This window comes from Giraffa tippelskirchi, chromosome 12, assembly GCF_054371585.1.
Source record: "Giraffa tippelskirchi isolate mGirTip1 chromosome 12, T2T-mGirTip1v1.2.pri, whole genome shotgun sequence".
NCBI classification, from domain to species: domain Eukaryota; kingdom Metazoa; phylum Chordata; class Mammalia; order Artiodactyla; family Giraffidae; genus Giraffa; species Giraffa tippelskirchi.
The window spans coordinates 147871909-147884410 of NC_137286.1; the positions used below are offsets into that span (position 1 = coordinate 147871909).

General features: G+C 47.2%; 1 protein-coding gene across 17 annotated transcripts in view; it reads right to left on the bottom strand.

The window, feature by feature from the left end:
- The window catches only part of COL4A1 (collagen type IV alpha 1 chain), a 135615-nt gene that overhangs the window by 38114 nt on the left and 84999 nt on the right, over positions 1 to 12502 (bottom strand). For 10 of the 17 annotated variants that reach the window (XR_014071810.1, XM_081551880.1, XM_081551882.1 and 7 more), the window contains 11 exons: positions 12294 to 12329; positions 8461 to 8502; positions 7166 to 7252; positions 6631 to 6657; positions 6416 to 6466; positions 5518 to 5562; positions 5381 to 5434; positions 3732 to 3773; positions 2748 to 2832; positions 2570 to 2605; positions 538 to 702 (listed from right to left, as the gene is read on the bottom strand). Coding sequence is in view for 16 of the 17 variants with exons in the window: in XM_081551880.1 (XP_081408006.1) it covers positions 538 to 702; positions 2570 to 2605; positions 2748 to 2832; positions 3732 to 3773; positions 5381 to 5434; positions 5518 to 5562; positions 6416 to 6466; positions 6631 to 6657; positions 7166 to 7252; positions 8461 to 8502; positions 12294 to 12329 (670 nt within the window). In the remaining variant the exon portion in view is untranslated. Of the gene's footprint in view, positions 1 to 537; positions 703 to 2569; positions 2606 to 2747; positions 2833 to 3731; positions 3774 to 5380; positions 5435 to 5517; positions 5563 to 6415; positions 6467 to 6630; positions 6658 to 7152; positions 7253 to 8460; positions 8503 to 12293; positions 12330 to 12502 lie in introns of all 17 variants that reach the window. The other 7 variants (XM_081551887.1, XM_081551894.1, XM_081551891.1 and 4 more) reach the window with 1 other exon arrangement.

Here is a 12502-nt window from a genome sequence, read left to right on the forward strand (position 1 = left end):
GGCTGGATGGAGCCAGCTCAGCCCCCAGGGCCGTTAGATCAAGTCCTCTCAGAGGCTCTGACACTCTGCACCGGGGCTACTTTGGAGCCATAGAACCGCCTTCACTGAGTCAAGAGGTTCGTGCTCTGTGCTCAGCTTTGATGGTGGACAGACGAGAAAAACCCCAGTAAACTACCGTTCGGATCTGAGGCCACTTACTCTGTTACCACACAGACCGAGCAGCCCCTTCTCCACATGTGTGTGTGTGTGTGTGTCTGTGTGTGCGTGTGTTAGCACCCGCTTGCTTTCTGCCTTCAGATGCTGGTTAAGCCAGCTCTTGTTCCTCTAAGCCAGGTTCATTAGTTTACGTGCGGCACCCTTCCTGCAGTGACTAACTTGGCAAACACACCCACGTGAGATGCAGAGAATCCGCAAGTCGCTGGACACCCAGCCTCTGGCTCAGCACGTGAACGCGGGCACCCTCCCCAGTCCCGCTGAGCCCTGCCCACGCTCGTCCTGGACGGGACGCCATGTGAGACGCGCCCAGGAGGTACTCACTTGTGTGGCCTGGCTGCCCAGGGGGCCCGGGCGGGCCGGGGGGGCCGGGAAGCCCGTCCCTTCCACCTGGTCCCGGCAACGACGCGCCGGGCAAGCCCGGTTCACCCTTCTCTCCTCTGTCGCCAGGGAAGCCGGGGGCACCAATCAGCCCCGGAGTTGGGAAGCCTGGAAGCAGAAGAGACCCTCACGGTCACAAGACCACACCAAGTCTCAGGACAGCATCACTGGCTCCTTCGCCCTGTTCCCTGGAGAACGACCAGCAGACCACCGCTGGACGCGGGCTGCTCTAACCGTGAGAAACCGCACCAGCTTGTCGCACTTAAATGCACCTGGGCCAGGGCTCCCTGCGAAGTCCCTGCAAGGCGCAGGGCCTCACGGTGCCTCTCACATCTGTGAATCCCCTCAGTGCAGCGGCCTCAGCAGGTCAGGCAGAGGACGCTCCACGTCTGCTCAGAGAGGAGAGGTACAGAAACGCCGCTCGACAGCGCACACGTGGACAGCACGCAGAGCGGGTGGGAACTGGGCCGGAACCAGCTGAAAAGGAGTCAGGACGAGGAGGCGGCCCTGGGCAAGAGCGCGGCGCCACGGCGGCGGTCGGAGCGAGCGCGGGCAGGCGAGCTCGGCCCGAGTTTTGTGGGGATAAGATTGCAGGAGCCTGTGACAGCCCAGAGGGGTCTGGACAAAGTGCTCGGGACCCAGTGGTCCAGGCGGCCGCGGGGGAAGCCACTGCGGCTCCAGAGAGTGGACAGCCAGCCTCTGAGAGCGGACGGGGGAGGTGACCCTGGAGAGCTGGCCCAGGCAAGAGCAGAGCAGAGCGGAAAGAGCTCCCAGGAAGGACAGCCGGACCTGGACCCTAGCCGTGAACCTGAGCCCTGGTGATCCGCACGAGGCAGGGAGGCTGGCAGAGAGGCGAGGGCCTCCGCAGTCAGCAGAGGGAGGGGCGGCCTGAAAGCAGACAAGGCCAGAGCAGCTTCAAAGACAGTTTCTAAAAACCACAGCTTAAGATGCTAATGGGGTCAGATAAGAGGTCTGAGAAAGTAGATACGGCAAGGGAGACAGGAAGTGACCTGTTCGCTAGAGCACCCGGGAGGTCCAGCGAGCTTTAAGACCAAGGAAAAGACAGTGGTGGGAAAGATGGACAAGGATGATTTTAAGGGTAGATGCCCAAAGTTTAGCAGCAAAAAGGTATGCAGGGCACTGAAAGTCGGCCTTGAGCCTCCGCTGCTGTGAACCTTCGACGGTGCAGATGGTGGGGGTTGGGGGGGGGTCTGTTCTCGTAAAAATAAAGGAAGGGGCTCTGGGAGAACTTTCAACTTAAGGACTGTCAGGAAGGGAAAAATAAAATAACAAAGAACAATAAGAATTAAAAATAAAGAACAAACAAAACGAAAGCCTCAGTAAGACTGCGAGCACGAGTGTGGGATCAATTGTGGGGCACGTGAGGGCTCCGAGCCGAGCATTGATTACCTCTGCTCCGCTGCATGCAGTGCACACAGACGGGCATCTGCACTGACAGAGGAGTGCAACCCCCAGCCTCCGGATGACTCGGCCCGTCAGAAATGCAAAACTAGCACAAAACAGTCACAGCCTTAGCATAAGCTCAGTGACGCAGGCATCTCCCAAGAAGCAAGATTAAGGTTGATTAGATTAGTTAGAAGAGGTTTCAGCCTTGAGTCCGATCTCAAGCCGAGGCATTCCAGACAGATGGCAAGGGAGAGTGAGGATGCTTGGTAGTGGGGGTGGTCTTCAGAAAGGCGACCATACCCCTGGGAGAGGTGGAAAGGCAGGCTGTTAAGTCAGAGCCAGGGAGAGAGGAAATACAGGTGTCTAACTACCTGTTAACATGCAATTTACAAAACAAACCCTGTCCCAGGAGCACACCTTGTTTTCAGAGCTAGAAAAATGTGCAACAAAATTGCTAACCATTTTATGCAAGTATGTAACCAACGCAGAGGGTAAACTGTGTTCAGAATGGAAACAGCACAGAAAATGTACAAATACTCTAAAAAAAAAATCAGCTAAGGAAGCTCACCTGGAGGGCCTGGCTGGCCTGGTATTCCTGGGAAACCTACAAGGAGGAAGAGAGAGCTGGGATAAACTAAGTCTGGTTCACTCCTGGTTTGTGATGTGAATTTCTGTGCTGTGGGTACCCACGGTCCCGGGAACAGGGAGGAAGGAGGGCGAGGGAAAGGAGGAGGAAAGGGCCTCACCTTTGGGACCTGTCTCCCCTTTCGCCCCTGGACCCCCTGGGTACCCGGGCTCTCCTTTCTCGCCCAAGGGTCCTGTGCCAATAACCTGAATTTCGGAAGAAAAGATTATCACACGGCATGGCAGGGGCTGGGGGTGTACATGATAGCAAAGACAAAGAAACACAGTTTTTATTATTTCAAGATACGTGAAAGCAAAGAAGCAGGGGCAGGAGGGGAGGAGGTGGGGGGGAGGGGAGGGACCCACGGAAAACAAGCATCGCCCCCCATGCAGTGAACTCCGCCAGGCAGCTCTGCCTCCTTTCGTAATAATCTGCTCGGCAGAGGCTTTACCAGCGAAGTCAAGTGAGAAATGTATGAATTCTGAGGTTTAGGTATGGAATATCTCAATGCTCACACAAGCTGCAAGAAGAATAGACTTCTTAAAAGAGTATTATCAGAAAAGCTGCCTAAAATTTCCTCAGGAAATACATGACAGGAACACTCAACTTTTTTTTTTAATTGGAAGAGGTCAGAAGCGGGGACTTCTTTAAGGGATATGGAACAAGAAAAAGGCTCTATGAGCCTCAATAAAAAGGAGGAACCAGTTCACCCCAATTCTCAGTTGCCGAAATTCAAGGACAGGGTACCTACTACCCTTCAGATACAGCTCCTCTGGAGCAATGATGATCTGTTTCTCTGATTATCTTTTTCCTTACCAGACCTTTTCATTTACGTTTCAAAATGTGTGTTGCTAATATTGTTATCCATGTGCAACTCTTCATGTTAGTCGTCAAAGACAGGCAGAAAGTGTCCAAATATGATAACGAGTAAATACCAAACACCACATGATACAAAACACCAATTATCAGTTTAAATTACATGCACCCCCCACGGAAACGTCATTCTAGGAAGGCTGTGGGGCGTGTGGCCGAGGCGACGGGTCAGCCCGTCTCCCTCTTTCCCTCTTTTCAAACCACCTCACAGACAAATGCCGCTGGTACTCACAGTTCCGGGCGGCCCGGGAGGACCTGCTTCACCTTTCTCTCCCTGAAAGAGAAAAACGACTTCACTTGTATTTTTTTAATTATAACGGTTGCCTGGAAATGCAGTCTAACCCACTGGACCACTAGGGAAGTCCTATACAGTAGCTTTTCAAAAATAAAATAAAATTAAAAATAAATGAAATAAAATGATATGAAAGCTTAGGGTGGCTAAATGTATTTTCTTAAAGAAATCATTTTAGTTGAGAACTTTAGGTGTAAGACTGTCTAAACCCGCATTGAAAGTCATAATAAAAGGATACTTGTTTTCCGTTTCCCCTTAAGATCAAGCATGACTTGAAAACATTGGGTGGATAAACACTTATCACTCTGAGGCTTAATTTAACATATATTAGATGAAAAACTCAAGAACTAAATTCTTTTATATCTAATGTTCTTATGTAAGAATTAGAATAATACTTTTTCAAAGTCCTAAGATATGCACATTATTTCATGAAGGCACATTTTTCACTTACCTTTCTTTTTTTTTTTTTCATTTTTTTTCCTTCTAAGCTAAGGCTTGTGTTAAACCAGAATTAGCATGCTTTGATTTTTCTTATTTGAGTACAAGAAGAGATTTTAGATATATCTACAAGACTTTAAAAAACTCTTAGCTAATATATTCTAAACAAATTTACTTTTTACAGCCTATAAGAATTGCCTTTCTCATAAAGTTACAGCCTTAGAGAAAGATTTCTCCCTTTGTCACGAGCTTTGATAAGCAAACCCTGAGGTCCTCTCGCTACTGTTAGAGATGAGTATTTACAATCCAGAGATGAATATCTCCAATCCATTTCTTATTTTAGTGGAGATTTACATTACCTAGTCTCATGATTCAAAAAGAAAAATAAATCCACACACAAAAAATAAATAAAACCACAGTTTTCTCTGAGTATCAGATTGGCAAGTATTTGTTTAAGTTCAATAACAAACAGATGCCAGATGGAAGGCCCCAGGCTGATGAAGCGTTCTTTCTTCTGAGGGCAATTTTATCTCATGTGGCAAAAGCTTCCCCCAAAAGAGGTCTAAACATTAACTCCAAAATTATACATTTTAGGAATTTATGGTGGGAAATGACCAGACAAGTGGATAAAGATACTTAAAATCAGAAAACTATGGAAAAGATCCAAATACCATGCAGAAAAAGGCACGAGCACCCCAAGTGTTGACGTATAACCACACTCGCAACGCTGGAATATATCCTCACTGTGTCATCAAGGGGAAAAGTCAGCTAGATCATGAGCCCCATTTTTTAAAAGCTCATGTATGTGTGTGTACATGGGACAATCATGAATTCTGACCATTTCTGAGTGAATCACAGAAAAATTACACAAGTTTCCTTTTCTATATCTTCCTGCATTTTCTTTGTTTTGTAATTCGGGAAAATTAATCTACTCCCCCCAAAAAACACATAAAAGCTTGAATGAGTGGAACATTTTACATTTCTTTCTTTAAAAACATATGCACACAGATAGAACCAATAAGTTGTGTTTTCCTCACAGGGAACATACCTAATTTCTATTCTTTGAGCGCATGGTCCTTTATTCTAGGAAAAACTTCTAGGCTAAGCAAAATGAAGGCAAAAAATAAAAAGAAAGTAGGGTCACTATTCACCTTTAAACCCTCTCGGCCTGGTTGTCCTGGGTACCCCGAATCGCCCGGAAATCCCTAAAATGGGACAGAGAGCAACAACAATTATAAGCAAGTAAGAGCAACAGCTTGCTTTTTAAAAATCACAGAGAAATACTCACTGGACTCCCTTTTTCTCCTTTTTCACCATCTTTGCCCGGTTTTCCCTGTACAATAAAAATTTAAATATTAGTAGTGCATAAATAACAGTAATAGCTATGCTCTAACACCAAGGGTTTAAATCAAATACAAGTTATTACACTGTACGAATCCTCTGGGTGAACTGGCCACGCTACAGTAATAAGTCATGGACGATACATTAAATCACTATGAACCGAAAGGGCTACAACAATAGAAGACTTTCCAATATTTAAAAACTGGAGGTTGTTCACTCCAAGTCTCCTATGACATCATGGCACCCGGCGGCTGAGCTGACGCCAGGGAAGTTTTCCGATTGGCAAGGGGGTGTTTGGCAGCTGATACCCCGCTGCCTCACGTTCACAGAGGTTTCCACGTGTCGTTTCAGGGAAGAAACTGAACTCTCTCAGCTGTTGGAGGTGGTGGGTCTCCTGGCACTGGACCCGGGCGTGGGAAGCATCTGAGCGCCGGGGCACCCAGATGCTCTGAGCAGGTGGGCAGGTGGCTTTCGGTGCGGGGCCAACCGAGAAGGGGGTGATGGAGCGGATGCGCTATCTTGGCGAGAGAAGGGGCGGTCCTCTGAATAAGCCTCGGCTCCGTCCACGGGGTTCCCCAGGCAAGAATACAGGAGTGGGATGCCATTTCCTCCTCCAGGGCATCTCCCGGCCCAGGGATGGAACCCGTGTCTCCTGCACTGCAGGTGGCTTCTCCACCGCTGTGTCACCTGGGAGACCCTCCTCTAATGCTGACCACCTCCTCACTGCTGCTCCCAGGGCCCCAGAAAGCCCCCTCCAGAGCCCTTGGAGTCCATGCCCCTGTGACCCTAGGAATGGGGGTGAAACGATTTCACACCAGGAAGGAGAGGACTTCAGGAGCACTTACACGGGGCCCTGGTTTTCCAGGTTCTCCTTTCTCTCCAATCCCTGTCATCCCCTTAACAGATAAAAACAGAAAGGGTTAGATTCGTTCATACATTTAAATAAACTACTAAATTAAGTAAATGTTACAAGGAAGTTGAAATAAGCTTGTAACCTAAATCCAATACATGACGGTCTTTCACACAAAATAATAACAATAAACAAGACTTTAGTGCTTACCTGAAGTCCAGGTTCACCTTTTTGACCCTAAAATAAGTTATAAAAGAAAGATGAGTACTGTCTAGTGGCTGCATGAACAGGTACAAGGAAAAACACAGCTTTTCCTGTTACAGGGACCAAGAAACTCACACTGGTCTGAAGCATTCACTTCCTGCGATTGACTGGGTGATGGACGTGAGGATGGCGCAGTGAACACGCCTGGTCCATGAGGACCCGACCCTCCCCTACCCTCAGCTGGCTCCCCCTGCAGCCCCGGCCGCCCCCACCACGTGACCCTCACACGGGAGGTCGGCCTCCAGCCACTGGCTGCAGCCCGGGGCAGCTGCCTCTGTCTCAAGAGGCTCACTTCTTATGCGATGGGGAGTCCACACCCTGTCTTCCAGGTCAGGGTGAACAGAACCAGAGACACTGAACTTGGACCCAGTCTGTCTTTATCCCTTGGAAACCGAACTGAACTTGGACCCAGTCTGTCTTCATCCCTTGGGAGCCAGTCAGGATTAGGAGGCAGTGCTCGCTGGACACAGGCCGCCCCTACCTTCTCGCCTCTCATGGCCGTGTCCCCTTTCGTGATGACTTGAGCCTGTCCTGGTAATCCTGGGGGCCCGCTGACCCCTTGATCACCCTGGTGAGGCAAAAATTGGGGGTTAATTGGGCATAAAAATGATTATACAGGCAGGAGAAAGGCAGAAGGGAAAAACACCAAGAATGGAACGTCTGTTTAAAAAACGTGACTGTGTTCTGTTGCAGCCTGTCCTCGCCTCAGCAGAAAATCAGGTTTCCAAAGGAACACGGTCCACTAAGGCTACAAAGCCAGGAGAAGGCTGTCCCGCTCCGCGGTCAGGGCGGCCGCCACCCCGTAACAATGGAACTTAACGCCTGGAGGACACATGGATGTGTGCACACGTGCACAGACCGTGCATCAAGACAAACAGCACGTGTAATACACCCGGGCACACGTGAGCCGGCCCGCCACATTTGATGGCGTGGAGGAGAGGACCCTGGCCGCCTCGTCGTGCCTGGAGGGAAAGCACTCTCCGTGTAAACCAACAAGCAGAGAAACATCAGGGATTCCTTCCTGGAGGCCCCACTGCTGGCAAGCGGAAGTACCGAAACCTCAGCACCACGCAGCGACTGAGTTCCACAGACCTCCAACTGCGTCCGCTGCAGAATCCCTAACTCTGAGGTTTATGAAAAGGCGGGGTGGAGACCTGGGGTGAGAAGAGGAGGCCCATGGTCGCCCACTCCACTTGGTCATCGTCTGCACCAGCTTGAGAACTGGGCGCTGCCGCAATCCCAGCAACCAGCCCTCAGAGTGCGTTTCACCGGCCGGGTCCAAGCAAAGTGGTGGACAGAACCCCCAGAGCATCAGGGGCCCAGAGCCCGCCTCTCTCTCAACCAGGATGAGCCTGCCTGTTCCGGTCTGTGCCTCCCTGCCTCCAAGGCTCTTTCCCTCCCAACTCGGGTACAGTGGCCTCGTCTTTAAGCGTCCAGTGTGGCTGTGCCACCAACAGCCACGTCCTACACTTGACCCTTTTAGAACGAAGCCCAGCTCTGGCTTGGTCACTGCCTGAGGACATTGTGACTGACTGCTGTGAACAGAGGGAGGAACAGGGGCCTCACTAAAGCTGCACCTGTGGGTCAGACCCCACACGAAGTCATCTCAGCGCATTCTAGCCGCAAACTCCAGGAAAACACTAACGTACGCAAGAACGTTCAGAGAAGGGTGACTGTGGTTATAAGGGTCCAAGAGGAGGCCCAGAGGCGGAAACCTTATCCTGCTTAGAGCTGTGATTTTAGCCATGAAAATGCCTCAAGGCAAAGAGCACTCACCTTTTCACCTTTCGGCCCTTGAAAGCTCAAGCCCATTTGCCCCTGTTGATGAAAAGGCAAACTTCCGTTATTAGCATTGTCTACTTTGTTCAAAATCATCTAACAAATACGACATGAAATGCCACAAGATGGTACGTTCAAAGCAATAGCTTCATCCTTAGTTTCTCAATGAAACTAAGCCATGCCATGTGGGGCCACCCAAGATGGACGGGTCACGGTGGAGAGGTCTGACAGAATGTGGTCCCCTGGAGAAGGGCATGGCAAACCACTTCAGTATTCTTGCCTCGAGAACCCCATGAACAGTATGAAAAGGCAAAAAGATAGGACACTGAAAGATGAACTCCCCAGGTCGGTAGGTGCCCAATATGCTACTGGAGATCAGTGGAGAAATAACTGCAGAAAGAATGATGAGGTGGAGCCAAAGCAAAAACAATACCCAGCTGTGGATGTGACTGGTGATAGAAGCAAAGTCCGATGCTGTAAAGAGCAATATTGCATAGGAACCTGGAATGTTAGGTCCATCAATCGAGGCAAATTGGAAGTGGTCAAACAGGAGATGGCAAGAGTGAACGTCGACATTCTAGGAATCAGTGAACTAAAATGGACTGGAATGGGTGAATTTAACTCAGATGACCATTATATCTACTACTGTGGGCAGGAATCCCTTAGAAGAAATGGAGTAGCCATCATGGTCAACAAAAGAGCCTGAAATGCAGTACTTGAATGCAGTCTCAAAAACGACAGAATGATCTCTGTTCGTTTCCAAGGCAAACCATTCAATATCACGGTAACCCAAGTCTATGCCCTGACCAGTAAACGCTGAAGAAGCTGAAGTTGAACAGTTCTATGAAGACCTACAAGACCTTTACGAACTAACACCCCAAAAAGATGTCCTTTTCATTATAGGGGACTGGAATGCAAAAGTAGGAAGTCAAGAAACACCTGGAGTAACAGGCAAATTTGGCCTTGGAGTACAGAATGAAGCAGGGCAAAGGCTAATAGAGTTTTGCCAAGAGAACACACTGGTCATAGCAAACACCCTCTTCCAACAACACAAGAGAAGACTCTACCCATGGACATCACCAGATGGTCAACACCGAAATCAGATTGATTATATTCTTTGCAGCCAAAGACGCAGAAGCTCTATACAGTCAGCAAAAACAAGACCGGGAGCAGACTGTGGCTCAGATCATGAACTGCTTATTGCCAAATTCAGACTTAAATTGAAGAAAGTAGGGAAAATCACTAGACCATTCAGGTATGATCTAAATCAAATCCCTTATGATTATACAGAGGAAGTGACAAATAGATTTAAGGGACTAGATCTGATAGACAGAGTGTCTGATGAACTATGGACAGAGGTTCGTGACATTGTACAGGAGACAGGGATCAAGACCATCCCCATGGAAAAGAAATGCAAAAAAGCAAAATGGCTGTCTGAGGAGGCCTTACAAATAGCTGGGAAAAGAAGAGAAGTGAAAAGCAAAGGAGAAAAGGAAAGATATTCCCATCTGAATGCAGAGTTCCAAAGAATAGCAAGGAGAGATAAGAAAGCCTTTCTTAGCGATCAATGCAAAGAAATACAGAAAACAACAGATTGGGAAAGACTAGAGACCTCTTCAAGAAAATGAGAGATACCAAGGGAACATTTCATGTAAAGATGGGCTCGATAAAGGACAGAAATGGTATGGACCTAACAGAAGCAGAAGATATTAAGAAGAGGTGGCAAGAATACACAGAAGAACTGTACAAAAAAGATCTTCACGACCCAGATAATCACGATGGTGTGATCACTCACCTAGAGCCAGACATCCTGGAATGTGAAGTCAAGTGGGCCTGAGAAAGCATCACTACGAACAAAGCTAGTGGAGGTGATGGAATTCCAGTTGAGCTATTTCAAATCCTCAAAGATGATGCTGTGAAAGTGCTGCACTCGATATGCCAGCAAATTTGGAAAACTCAGCAGTGGCCACAGGACTGGAAAAGGTCAGTTTTCATTCCAATCCCAAAGAAAGGCAATGCCAAAGAATGCTCAAACTACCGCACAATTGCACTCATCTCACACACTAGTAAAGTAATGCTCAAAATTCTCCAAGCCAGGCTTCAACAATACATGAACTGTGACCCTCCAGATATTCAAGCTGGTTTTAGAAAAGGCAGAGGAACCAGAGATCAAATTGCCAACATCTGCTGGATCATCGAAAAAGCAAGAGAGTTCCAGAAAAACATCTATTTCTGCTTTATTGACTATGCCAAAGCCTTTGACTGTGTGCATCACAATAAACTGTGGAAAATTCTGAAAGAGATGGGAATACCAGACCATCTGACCTGTCTCTTGAGAAACCTGTATGCAGGTCAGGAAGCAACACTTAGAACTGGACGTGGAACAACAGACTAGTTCCAAATAGGAAAAGGAGTATGTCAAGGATGTATATTGTCACCCTGCTTATTTAACTTATATGCAGAGTACATCATGAGAAACGCTGGGCTGGAAGAAGCACAAGCTGGAATTAAGATTGCCGGGAGAAATATCAATAACCTCAGATATGCAGATGACACCACCCTTATGGCAGAAAGTGAAGAAGAACTGAAGAGCCTCTTGATGAAAGTAAAAGAGGAGAGTGAAAAAGTTGGCTTAAAGCTCAACGTTCAGAAAACTAAGATTATGTCATCTGGTCCCATCACTTCATGGGAAATAGATGGGGAAACAGTGTTAGACGTTATTTTTCTGGGCTCCAAAATCACTGCTGATGATGATTGCAGCCATGAAATTAAAAGACGCTTATTCCTTGGAAGGAAGGTTATGACCAACCTAGATAGCATATTTAAAAGCAGAGACATTACTTTGCTAACAAAGGTCCATCTAGTCAAGGCTATGGTTTTTCCAGTGGTCATGTATGGATGTGCGAGTTGGATGGTGAAGAAAGCTGAGCGCAGAAGAATTGATGCTTTTGAACTGTGGTGTTAGAGAAGACTCTTGAGAGTCCCTTGGACTGCAAGAAGATCCAACCAGTCCATCCTAAAGGAGAACAGTCCTGGGTGTTCATTGGAAGGACTGATGTTGAAGCTGAAACTCCAATACTTTGGCTACCTCATGCAAAGAGCTGACTCATTGGAAAAGACCCTAATGCTGGGAAGGATTGGGGGCAGGAGGAGAAGGGGACGACAGAGGATGAGATGGTTGGATGGCATCACTGACTTGATGGACATGGGTTTGGGTAAACTCTGGGAATTGGTGATGGACAGAGAGGCCTGGCGTGCTGCGATTCATGGGGTCACAAAGAGTCTGACACGACTGAGCGACTGAACTGAACTGAATATCCCATAAAGACATATATTGATACTTTCAAACAAATACGACATGAAATGCAACAAGATGGTATGTTTAAAGCAATAGCTTCATCCCATAAAGACATAATATTGATACGTTCAAGAAAGTTGTGATCATGTTGTATTCAATGTCTATTAAAAGCTTTGCTAAAGTATTACTGAAAAAGAATCCCATAGAAACCATTTTTAAAAATTCAAGATTTTTAAACTCTAGCTTTAGAAAACTAAGGAAAACATCAATGATTCCATGACTGACAGATGGATAGGAGGAAAGATCAATAGATCAATAATTGACAGATCCATAGATGAGTGGATTAATTGACAGAGAAGTTATATAGGTTGATGGATTGATGGATAGGTGGACAGACATGTTAAATATAGAGATAGATATAAAACTTATAATTTCCCAAAACACTTTACAGAGATGTAAAGAATGCGTTACAGCAATGTCATGAGAGTCTGACGCTAACGCCAAGGAAAGACAAATGAAACACAGTCTTTACCTTTTCACCTGGAGGGCCAGGAGGGCCTGGAGGACCCTGGAAGACAGAGCATTTTAATTAAACACAGTTCAACCCTGGTGTGCTTTTTTGCACCAGTTATCTTCAGATGCCATGGTTAACATGATAGTTTGTTAGATATTACATGTTTTTCCTATACTACAGAACTGTTAACCTTTGGGAGCAACCAGAAATTAGTCCAAGATAATTAC